The sequence below is a fragment of the Acanthochromis polyacanthus genome, chromosome 13, assembly GCF_021347895.1.
Source record: "Acanthochromis polyacanthus isolate Apoly-LR-REF ecotype Palm Island chromosome 13, KAUST_Apoly_ChrSc, whole genome shotgun sequence".
Lineage (NCBI taxonomy): Eukaryota > Metazoa > Chordata > Actinopteri > Pomacentridae > Acanthochromis > Acanthochromis polyacanthus.
In genome coordinates this window covers 36589992-36601612 of record NC_067125.1, presented here as the reverse complement: position 1 = coordinate 36601612, position 11621 = coordinate 36589992, and the positions used below count along the sequence as shown (strand labels likewise).

The 11621-nt window shown below is 37.0% G+C and overlaps 1 protein-coding gene across 1 annotated transcript; it reads right to left on the bottom strand.

Annotated features, from left to right (window-relative positions):
* Positions 1 to 1359: 1359 nt before the first annotated feature.
* On the bottom strand, positions 1360 to 6311 carry gpr184 (G protein-coupled receptor 184). The gene is made up of 2 exons (XM_022196107.2): positions 5984 to 6311; positions 1360 to 3635 (listed from the first exon to the last, which is right to left on the bottom strand). Exon 2 carries the CDS (start codon positions 3590 to 3592, stop codon positions 2567 to 2569), a length of 1026 nt encoding a protein of 341 aa, XP_022051799.1. The 5' UTR covers positions 3593 to 3635; positions 5984 to 6311; the 3' UTR covers positions 1360 to 2566.
* Between the last annotated feature and the right edge of the window lie 5310 nt (positions 6312 to 11621).

The window sequence follows — 11621 nt, the reverse complement described above, 5'->3', positions numbered from 1 at the left end:
GTTGCAGATAAATTATTAAATCTAATGGCAAACCACTTTGGGTTTGTGGCTTTTGGAAAAATTGAAGTCTTGGACAAATTGAGTTTGATTATGAGGATTTACTTTTTCATTAAAGACACAATGAGCGGCAGGAAAGCAGCAGTTCAATGGAATATTAAATAATTAGCAGTGATTGCACATTATGGTGGTGGAACTGAAAGATTGCTTTCTACTGAGTGCTGTTTTGTGTGTGTCACAACACTCGACTGAGAGTTAAAAATAACGTCTAAGAATAGCTTGTCTACATAATACATTTGGAGCAAGCCTATGTTATGAGGCAATGAGTCATAACAGCTGATCAATAAAACCTCATTGATTTTCCAGGGAGTCCAGTTGCAGCTCGAGTTAGCTCATTAAAAGCTGAGTCGATAGAAAATGGATCTGCAATGTCTTGGGCCTAATGCCACGGGATGATGGACTGCAGCTTCCATTTCTTCAAACTTGACTGCATTTTAACATTTCAAATATGGACTGAAATCATTTTTCAAGTAGTGCTTTTCCAAATTGCCTCAGACTTTGACTTTTAAGAGTATTGCAATGAAATAACAAAGTGTGGAGAGGACATCTTTTTTGAAATGTTTTGTACTTTTTTCTTTCTTCCTTTTTCATCTGTGTCTTTGTTTTATAGAGCAATCTCTTGATTTGGAGAAAGTCCTGAATGTGATGGGGCAGATGAGATTTTTTACAAGTTGAGATTTTCCTTTGAAAGTTGGCATTATTTTATTATCTTATTATTTTTCTTCATGTCAACAGATCCCATGAAAGCACCAAAACCTTCAACGCTTCAGTTCATTTCTCACTGCTTTCCAAATTCCCTAAACTGCTTACCACTAATTTGTTCCTGGACATTAATCTTGAAAGTTCAAAAATATGTACTTTCATTTTTTTTAAAGTAATTTCCTGAAGCAGGTTGGTGCTGCAGATAAGACAGGATATATATGGATTATTCTCTGCCAGGGAACACAAATTATCCTTCAGTGAGTAATTCCAACCGGATGTGATGTATATGGGGGGTTGATTGCCATCATAATGGTAATTGTATTGCACTGATGTTATTTTAATAGGGTTTAGCTTGCAGGATAGGCCTGCAGCACGGAGAAAGAAGCTATATGAGACTTTGACTACGCAGACAGATACTTGTAGGTAAAATCAGTACGTTGGTTTTGTTTTAAAAAATACAACCAAAAATCAACAGTCCCATCCTCTAGGTATTCAAAAATGCATAAAGTAGTTTGTTTCCTATATTGTCTCCTAAAAGATCATATTCAAGCATGCAAAAGTGAATATGTTTTAAGAGAAAGTAACAGCACTGGATGTGTATTAATTTAAAAAGGGAAAATTTTAATGAAGTATCTGCAAAGTCACAATGTTTTCATACCAAACATATCGGCAAAACTCCCAGTACATTTCACTTGTTTCCCTGCCACATTTGCTCATCATGTTCTGGAAAAACAAATGTTGCCAGTGGACATAGCACAGGCAGCAAGTACATTTCCATTAAAGCGCATTACATGTAACACTCAAGTACTTTAGTTATGTAGAGAGTTAAGAGACTCGATTTCGAGACTGGGCAGTATAGACGTTGGGGGAAAAAAGAGAGGTGGTTGTACAAGCCAGGACAACCTCAGGGTCCATACTGGATAGCTTCAGGACAAGTACACAGCTGGTGATATATCGATGAGCACTGCAAAGAGCTCTATTGAGGAATAATAGAGTAAATACTGATGTTGGTTCACTGTCTCCATCCTTTCTTTCTTTCTTTCTTTCTTTTCATGTCTGTACAGTAGATTTACAGAGCGTTTGCATGTATTTACAATATCAGAATATGTTAATCCTTTCTCTCTCTCTCTCTCTCTCTCTCTCTCTCTCACACACACACACACACACACACACACACACACACACACACACACACACACACACACACACACACACACACACACACACACACACACACACACATATACACAGGCCTCCTGGTTGTTCTCTTCGTGTACCTGCCAGATATGCATCACACAGCTGTGTTGACTTCACAATTAATCGCCTTTATGTGTTAAGGTAACAGCCAGGTATTTGGATGCACAGGCTTATCATGTCTTAAGCCCTCCTCTCACTCTAAGTGTCACATGCAAAATGTGACCATCGCAGATTTCCTGTTATTTAAACACCACCTACAACCAGAGCATCTGTTCAAACCACTTGTTAACTTGGCTTCCTGTTCACCACTGTTTCACCTCTTTCACTGACATTCTCACACTGAAGACAGGCAAGCATGCTAATAAAAGCTTTCTGTAGCATGCTTTAGAGTTAATGCACATTTCACTATGTCAGGGTCACCCAATCATGCTATTATTGTATAGACAGGAAGGAAGACACAAAGGCTTGATTATGGAGTATAATAACCCTTCCACTGACTGGTTAACTTTGGAGATGAAGATTGGTGTTGAAAAAGCACTATCATTATGCGTAATAATGTATATGCATGCAAAGACACATAAGAACATGCACATAAATACAACTCATGTTTCTATATTAAATTGGAACTAGGCTTTCCTCTGTTGTCTGCAGTTAGAGCATAGTCCTCCGTCCTTATCTGTCTTTGCTTTCTCCAGCACAGTTTCACTTTCTCCTGGACTATGTTACTGACCAGCACATACAGCACTGGGTCCACCACACAGTTCAGACTGGAGAGCGCCAGCGTGCATGAGAAGAAGAAGTGCGTGCTTTGTTCAAACTGGCAGTAAGGTCCTTGAGGAGTTGGTTCCTTCTCGTTGTTGTAGTAGTAGTAGACTAGTGAACGGATAAGCAAGAGAACGTGATATGGAGCGAAGCAAACTGAGAAGATCCCAATCACCCCGTAGGAGAGTAGACGGACCTTCTTCTTAGCCTGAGCGCTCAGGCCAGGGCTTTGGCCCACAGTGGCAAGCACCCTCCAGTAGCTCACCGTCAACACTAGCAGTGGTAGGAAGAAGCCGATACCCACTCTGATCATATTAAACATGGCGATGTTCCGCTCCATGGGGAAAGTCTCATAACAACGGTCATTGTTTTTCTTGTCATCATGGGCATCTGTGAGATTGTCATAGTACAGCACCAAGATGTGCAGCACCACCACTACAGCATAAACAATGGCACATTGCACCCAAGCGTAGCGAGGTGTGCGCTTGGTCTTGAAGTGCAGTGGGAAACTGACAACCAGGCAGCGGTCCACGGAGATACAGCAGAGCAGGAAGATGCTGATATACATGTTGGAGTAGTAGAAAAAACCAGCTACACTGCAGGACCCAACACCCAGCCGCCAATGGTGGTCCTGCCGGTAATAATTGATCCAAAGGGGCAGAGTGAAGAGGAAAAGCATGTCAGAGACAGACAGGCTGAGCAGGTAGATTCCCAGAATGTTTTTCCGCCTCACTTGTTGAATTATGGGGCCCAGGGTCAGCACATTGAAGATCAAACCGAGAATAAAAACCAAGATGTAAACAGACATCAAGAGGTCACTGACGGCACTTGCGTTAATTTCAACACACTCTGTGAAGTTGCCTGTGCTGTTCATTTTCCTTTTAGATTTTCTGTCACTTTGCTGGTTAGAAATTCACCTGCAGGAACAAAAAGAGAGGTTTGTAGTAACAGATTGTGACACAACTTTACTCATATACCTCAAAATTCATAATACAGCTTGAACACTTTATATCCCCTATTTTATTTCATGGTTCAATGACTTCAAGAGATGAAATCATCTGGTTGCCCTGAATGTGAGACAGTTTGGCTCTACAGTATACGGCGCTCAGACAGAGTCATTGCCCCCCCCTCGCCACCAAATGGAGAAGATACAGGCTGCGTCATGATCCTTGATGATAACAGTTTGCACCTATGGTTCAATGGAAACTCCGAGTGCCAAAATACCCTCTTTACTGCCTCAGCTGCTCTGTATGGAGAAAGTATGTCATGCATTTTTGTCATAAATGCACTGGCTTTATGGGAGCTGAGAGCATTAAGGAACTAATGCCTCTATCAAGTGAATTTGATGTAGAAACCTCGGCCCCCAACCCCCGAGCCATTATTTCATGTTAATGCTGCTTTTTGTTAGATTGTCTATAAATTGTTGCACTTTGCCCTGCATGATCTAAATCTGAGTGGCAGGCAGGGGAAGCGCTGACTAGACTGGCAAAGTGAGCATTTGCATTTTACAGTAACCGGTGCTTAATCCAACTGAAGTTTAATTCATCAGCACTATAAGAATTTGTGATTCTGCGAGTGCAAACCAACCAACAGTTATCGTTATTTTTAATGATATCCTTCCAGAAACAGGCAGACAGTTTCATTTGATGTCTAATTTTAATTTAATGTAACAGCCACCAGCAGAACTTGAGTCTACAAGACGAGACAGATGTAGATGTTTACTATGTTTCAAAAATGACAAATGGGAACTTCATGCACTGTATGAATTATCAATTACTTCCCTCCCTGATTGACTGAGTAGATGCATCATCAGACTTGGTCCATCACAGATTTGTGGGTGAGATGTTATCCTGTTAGCCAGATGCATCTTACAAAATAATCTGTGTTGCTTCATCCTCAAAGTATCTCCTGCTAAAATGGCACATAAAAGCCAAAAAACACTGCCCACATAGTTAAAGGTCATCTGACACTAGGAAAAATTAGTCAACAGTCTCTCCTAAATGTAGATCCTATGAATCATTCCACAGACAACACAGGCCTGATTTTTTTTTTTTTTTTTGGATCAAAGCAGAAGTATTTAAATACATTGTCATGAAGCCATTTTATTCTTCCAGTTCCCTGCCTTTCTTTGAGATTTCAGCAATAGGAAATCAAAACTTGGCTTTGTATCTCTGTGGCAATTTCTGATATTTGTTTCCTCTCGGTTTTGTTTTGTTCTGTCTCTTAGGCTTGTCCCTGGTGTGTTCATGGGCTCAGGAAGCATCTAATGCCATTAACGTCTGGAAATTCAATAACTGAGAGGCCATTTAGAGTCAGACTGTCTTTAGCCGATGATAATGTGTGCCAGTACATGTGTGCGCGTGCATGTCCGCAGGTGTGTTTGAAATCAGTTTGATTTAATGGATTATTCATATAAAAAGTTTTAAAAATGTGAACTGGGAAATGGTGACTGTAATATTGGAAAGTTTTTGCCCGTAAATATTTTTGAAGATGTTCATTTTTAGTCATCAGTCTGGATGCTGTGAGTAACCATTAAATGGTAATCCCCTCTTACTAATATCTGGCTTATCTGTATCTTTTTCTGCTTTCTGTCATTTCATGCATACTTAACAGGTAAAGTGTTTTCTACTATCACAAAATCCGAATATACAGGCCTTGTTTTCCACAGCTGCTCCAAGGTTCAGTTTGTTCTCTTGTGCATCTGAGCCAACTATGTGTTTGTTAATATTATAAGCTGCCCTAAACCTTGTTGTTATTATGAAGTCTTTTCACCAGTGAGCCTTTTAAAAGAGCAAAACTTCAGCCTTTTCTCTCAGAAGGGGAATGCCACAGTTCAAATCCAAACAAAATGGAAATATGCTTTCATTTCATGTTTTATAGCCTGCCTCCCTAATACCAAAAGCAACATTTCTAAAATGTCAGAGTCTGACTGCATATGCCTATGAATTTCTAAAATTGCTTCAGCTGTTGCATTTTCCAGTTTGCTGTGGTGACCACTGCTGGGAGGACCTCGGAAAACATTCAACCCTGCAGAGATTCAACATCTGTAGTGTAATTATTTGTGCAACGCTGACTCATACAGCCTCAAGCACGCTGTCTTTCCCTTGACAGCACTCAGTTGGGGATGAAAAGAAACCAAGCAAATAAAGTAAGGTTTCAAAATGAATGAATGCTTTTAACAGCAAAACATTATTTCAGAATACTTTGGATCATATACAAATTCCAGACGCCTTACAGTCTAAAGTATAATCAATAATCACCTCACCTGTCGTTTTTGGAAAGATGTATCTCTTGTTTGTAAAAGAAAGCTGTCCAGTGCAGGTGAAGAGTTTCAGACACATTCCAGAGCTGCTTCAGGTTTAGTAGACTTTAGTCCAGGGAGGTCACAGAAAGAGCTTTAGAAGAGACTCTTCATAGTTGTTGACATGCTGCCAAGACTCTATAGTCCCACGTGGTCCCAAATGATCAGTAAACTAGACAATTATCAACCAACACGACAACTCCTGACTGCAAGGTTGTTTTCTCTCTGTGTGTTGTCTAATTTTTTTTGTTCTGGGTGAGATAGGTTCCCGTTGACAGCCACAGCTGAAATGTCAGCAAGGAGTGTGTAGAGTAGATGAGACAAAGTACAAAAAAGGGGAAGACACACGTAGGAGGAGGGAGGTTTGGCTTTGCACACGTGCATGCAGGAAGTACGGTATTCAGGGGTGGAGATACTCACTGGACTGTAATGGAACAGACATGATGCATATGTTAACCCCCATGAACCACAGCCACACAAAAGAAAACCCCATGTTTAAGGGTAATTGAAACTTTGTGGGCAGACAATCACATTGTCTGTTTCACAATTTAGTCTTGACTTCCTTCTTCAATTCCACAATGATATGAGTATTTTAATAGTGCAGCCAGTGCAAATGTATATGTGTAAATAAGTGTGACTGGTGTAATCATAGCAGAGCCTCTCAGTTGCTTCTCGTCATCATTTTTCTTCCTCTGTGTAAAATTCCTCTGATAACTTTCAGTTACACTCAGAGCAAGAAAAAGTGCTGCAATCATTACCCAGAAAAGTACAAACATGGTTATGAAGTGAGCTGATTTACATGTTGGGAGCTCTGTGCCAGGCAGTACTTTACCCAGAACACTGAACTCTGTGTCTGTGCAGTATTGAAGGGTCTTTTTATGTTTATGAAAAAAAAAGCCTGTGAAGGAAGTCTGGTGCCGATCTGTTGATGTGTTGAGTAAACATCAGCGGCAGATGTGAATGAAGGGTATTTTTCTATCAGCAAGAATGCATACCTGAGGTCAGCGGTAGGGGAAAGCGAAAGAGGACGATGTGAAAAGAGGAAATGCTTTAAAACATTTGATAAAATAATCTGAAGGGGATTTTCTAGTTTCATAGTGTTAGCAAGAAGTATTTATTTCTCCTTTCCACAGAAACTCCTAGTTGTCACTCTCTTTTCCATTACAGCTTGTTTTCTTCCAGACTGCCTACATTTTGGTATCAGTAGGAGGCTTTCATGTTTCATTTGTACCTGTTTTAATGAAATTATACTATTAATCAAGAATCTGATCTGACTTTATTTTAAAAATGACAACCCAAGTATATAGTATAAAGCAGGAGCCTTTAGTATGTTCAGTGTTAGTTTCTGAAGCAAGTAGTCCCATTTGTTCTGTCTTATAAAAGGCTCATAATGCTACATTTAGTTAGTTTTACATCCTTCTATATGACTACTAACCACATCACTTTACCATAAACCTGTTTTCTCATTAGTCATTTTTTTGCCAACTGTATATTCGTTTGTATGTTTGATACTGTTCTACATTGTTCTTAAAGGTACCACAGCCGCCTTAGCTTAAACTGTGTCAAGACTACCGTCATGCTGATCAGTTACAGTTTGTGGCTTTCCAGTCTGAAAGGGTAAAGTTGCAACATTTCTTTGTCAGAGAAGAGCTTTCTCGTGACTGCAGCTGACGTTTCAAAAGCATAACTTGTCTGTGAAAATGTAGTGATGGCTCCAAGTTGTCAAGTGCGCTGACATTTTCACAATGCTGGAGACTGTGAGAGCGACCTTTGAGAACTTCTCTTTTATTCCTTTATTTTTTTATAAGCGACTGTGATGCTGACATTTAAGGAAATACTTTTTGGTTTTTTCTTGCAGTTTTTGAAAAGAGAACAAGTCAAGGCAACGTGTTTCTTGATGCATTTCGGTTCCTACCAACCGCAAGCTCAACTAAACCTCTGAACGTTGATCTCACTGTGTACTTCACCTCTGTCATGAAACTCAGAGTGTCACATTTCTTTTTCAGACAGCGTACATGTTCCTCCACTCTTACTTTGAACCTGTCTTTACTGGTACTTTCTCAGATATAACGGTCTTACAGTGATGTGAAAAAAAGCCCTAATGGCACAACTGACAACAGACAAATCAGCTTTAAGGGACACAAGGACACACAGGCTGAATAATAAATTCCAAAATTTTCAATACAAGTATTAGACAAAAGTAAAAGACAAATATAATTAAATGAAACTGTGTCCTTTAATACCAATTTAGTTAATCATTCTGTAAAATGATCTTGAAATAATGACTTGGACTGTTTCTTTAATATGTAAATTTATAGGGAACCATGGGTGTAGAGCAGTCGTCTTTTCAGCATCTGCAGCTGGTACACAATGTGGCTGCTCATCTTGTAGCAAGACAAGAAAAAGGGCAATCACACAAAATAGTTCTGGCCTCCCTCCACTGGCTTATTTTTAGCTTTTTAGATTTTAAAGGGGTTAGTCTAGAGAGCTGAGGTTGGCCAACCAGATGCTCTGGGATGTTCTGAAGTCCAAGCACAAAAATAAAAGTGACTGAGCATTCAAAGTGGCTGCTTTTAATCTATGAAACTTTTTTTTTTCTTCATTTAAGAACTGCTCAGAGTTCACGTAACTTTTAGACTTATCTCTTCTCTTTGGCATTTGATCTTTGAGACTCTGATGTAATCCCTTGTGGGGTTATATCTTTCTGTTTTTATTGTTTTATTGTCTTTATATTCACATATGTCTTTCAGTCACTGTGTTTTACTGTCGTACTGGCTACTGTTTTCATTGTGCAGCACACAATGAAAATTTAATGTTTTTAAAAAGACGTCACGTTAGTTTGTTTCCAACTAAACCAAAGTGTTATTAAGAAGATAGGTATATAGAGCCTATGGTGAATACCCTTTAACTGCCTCTTAGAGAGAAAATGTGTTGAAATGGGAAACTGAGTGAAGAACAGTTTTAATATGATATCTATATGATGAAATAATGTAAAGTAGGCCGTGAAAACCACTATAGAGCAGTTTTCTTTGAAATAAAAAATCATCATGAATTTTGTCCCAAAAAAAAATGCCAAAAAAATGTAAAAAAAAAGTGATTTTTTTCAACATGTGGTAAAAACATGCCATATGATGAAGTAATGTAAAGTAGGCCCTGAATAACACTATAGAGCAGTTTTCTTTGAAAAAAAAAATCATCATGAATTTTGTCCAAAAAAACGCCATAGTATACTATGACGAAAAAAATGTGATTTTTTCAACATGTGGTAAAAACATGTCATATGATGAAGTAATGTAAAGTAGGCCATGAAAACCACTATAGAGCAGTTTTCTTTGAAAAAAAAATCATCATGAATTTTGTCCAAAAAAACTCCATAGTATACTATGATGAAAAAAAAATGTGATTTTTACAACATGTGGTAAAAACATGCCATATGATGAAATAATGTAAAGTAGGCCATGAATAACCACTATAGAGCAGTTTCCTTTGAAAAAAATCATCATGAATTTAGTCCAAAAAAAACGCCATAGTATACTATGACGAAAAAAAATGTGATTTTTTTCAACATGTGGTAAAAACACGTCATATGATGAAATAATGTAAAGTAGGCCCTGAATAACCACTATTGAGCAGTTTTCTTTGAAAAAAAATCATCATGAATTTTGTCCAAAAAAACTCCATAGTATACTATGATGAAAAAAAAATGTGATTTTTTCAACATGTGGTAAAAACATGCCATATGATGAAATAATGTAAAGTAGGCCATGAATAACCACTATAGAGCAGTTTTCTTTGAAAAAAAATCATCATGAATTTAGTCCAAAAAAACGCCATAGTATACTATGACGAAAAAAAATGTGATTTTTTTCAACATGTGGTAAAAACACGTCATATGATGAAATAATGTAAAGTAGGCCCTGAATAACACTATAGAGCAGTTTTCTTTGAAAAAAAATCATCATGAATTTTGTCCAAAAAAACGCCATAGTATATACTATGATGAAAAAAAATGTGATTTTTTCAACATGTGGTAAAAACATGCCATATGATGAAATAATGTAAAGTAGGCCATGAATAACCACTACAGAGCAGTTTTCTTTGAAAAAAAATCATCATGAATTTTGTCCAAAAAAACGCCATAGTATACTATGACGAAAAAAAATGTGATTTTTTTCAACATGTGGTAAAAACATGCCATATGATGAAATAATGTAAAGTAGGCAGTGAAAACCACTATAGAGCAGTTTTCTTTGAAAAAAAAATCATCATGAATTTTGTCCAAAAAAACGCCATATGACGCCTATGACGCAAAAAAAACGCCTATGACGAAAAAAAGTGATTTTTTTTCAACATGTGGTAAAAACACGTCATATGATGAAATAATGTAAAGTAGGCCATGAAAAACACTATAGAGCAGTTTTCTTTGAAATAAAAAATCATCATGAATTTTGTCCAAAAAAACTCCATAGTATACTATGATGAAAAAAAAATGTGATTTTTTCAACATGTGGTAAAAACATGCCATATGATGAAATAATGTAAAGTAGGCCATGAATAACCACTACAGAGCAGTTTTCTTTGAAAAAAAATCATCATGAATTTTGTCCAAAAAAACGCCATAGTATACTATGATGAAAAAAAATGTGATTTTTTTCAACATGTGGTAAAAACATGCCATATGATGAAATAATGTAAAGTAGGCCGTGAAAACCACTATAGAGCAGTTTTCTTTGAAAAAAAAATCATCATGAATTTTGTCCAAAAAAACGCCATATGACGCCTATGACGCAAAAAAACGCCTATGACGAAAAAAAGTGATTTTTTTTCAACATGTGGTAAAAACACGTCATATGATGAAATAATGTAAAGTAGGCCATGAAAAACACTATAGAGCAGTTTTCTTTGAAATAAAAAATCATCATGAATTTTGTCCAAAAAAACGCCATAGTATACTATGACGAAAAAAAATGTGATTTTTTCAACATGTGGTAAAAACATGCCATATGATGAAATAATGTAAAGTAGGCCATGAATAACCACTATAGAGCAGTTTTCTTTGAAAAAAAATCATCATGAATTTAGTCCAAAAAAACGCCATAGTATACTATGACGAAAAAAAATGTGATTTTTTCAACATGTGGTAAAAACACGTCATATGATGAAATAATGTAAAGTAGGCCCTGAATAACACTATAGAGCAGTTTTCTTTGAAAAAAAAATCATCATGAATTTTGTCCAAAAAAACGCCATAGTATATACTATGATGAAAAAAAATGTGATTTTTTTTCAACATGTGGTAAAAACACGTCATATGATGAAATAATGTAAAGTAGGCCCTGAATAACACTATAGAGCAGTTTTCTTTGAAAAAAATCTTCATGAATTTTGTCCAAAAAAACGCCATAGTATATGCTATGATGAAAAAAAATGTGATTTTTTCAACATGTGGTAAAAACATGCCATATGATGAAATAATGTAAAGTAGGCCATGAATAACCACTACAGAGCAGTTTTCTTTGAAAAAAAATCATCATGAATTTTGTCCAAAAAAACGCCATAGTATACTATGACGAAAAAAAATGTGATTTTTTTCAACATGTGG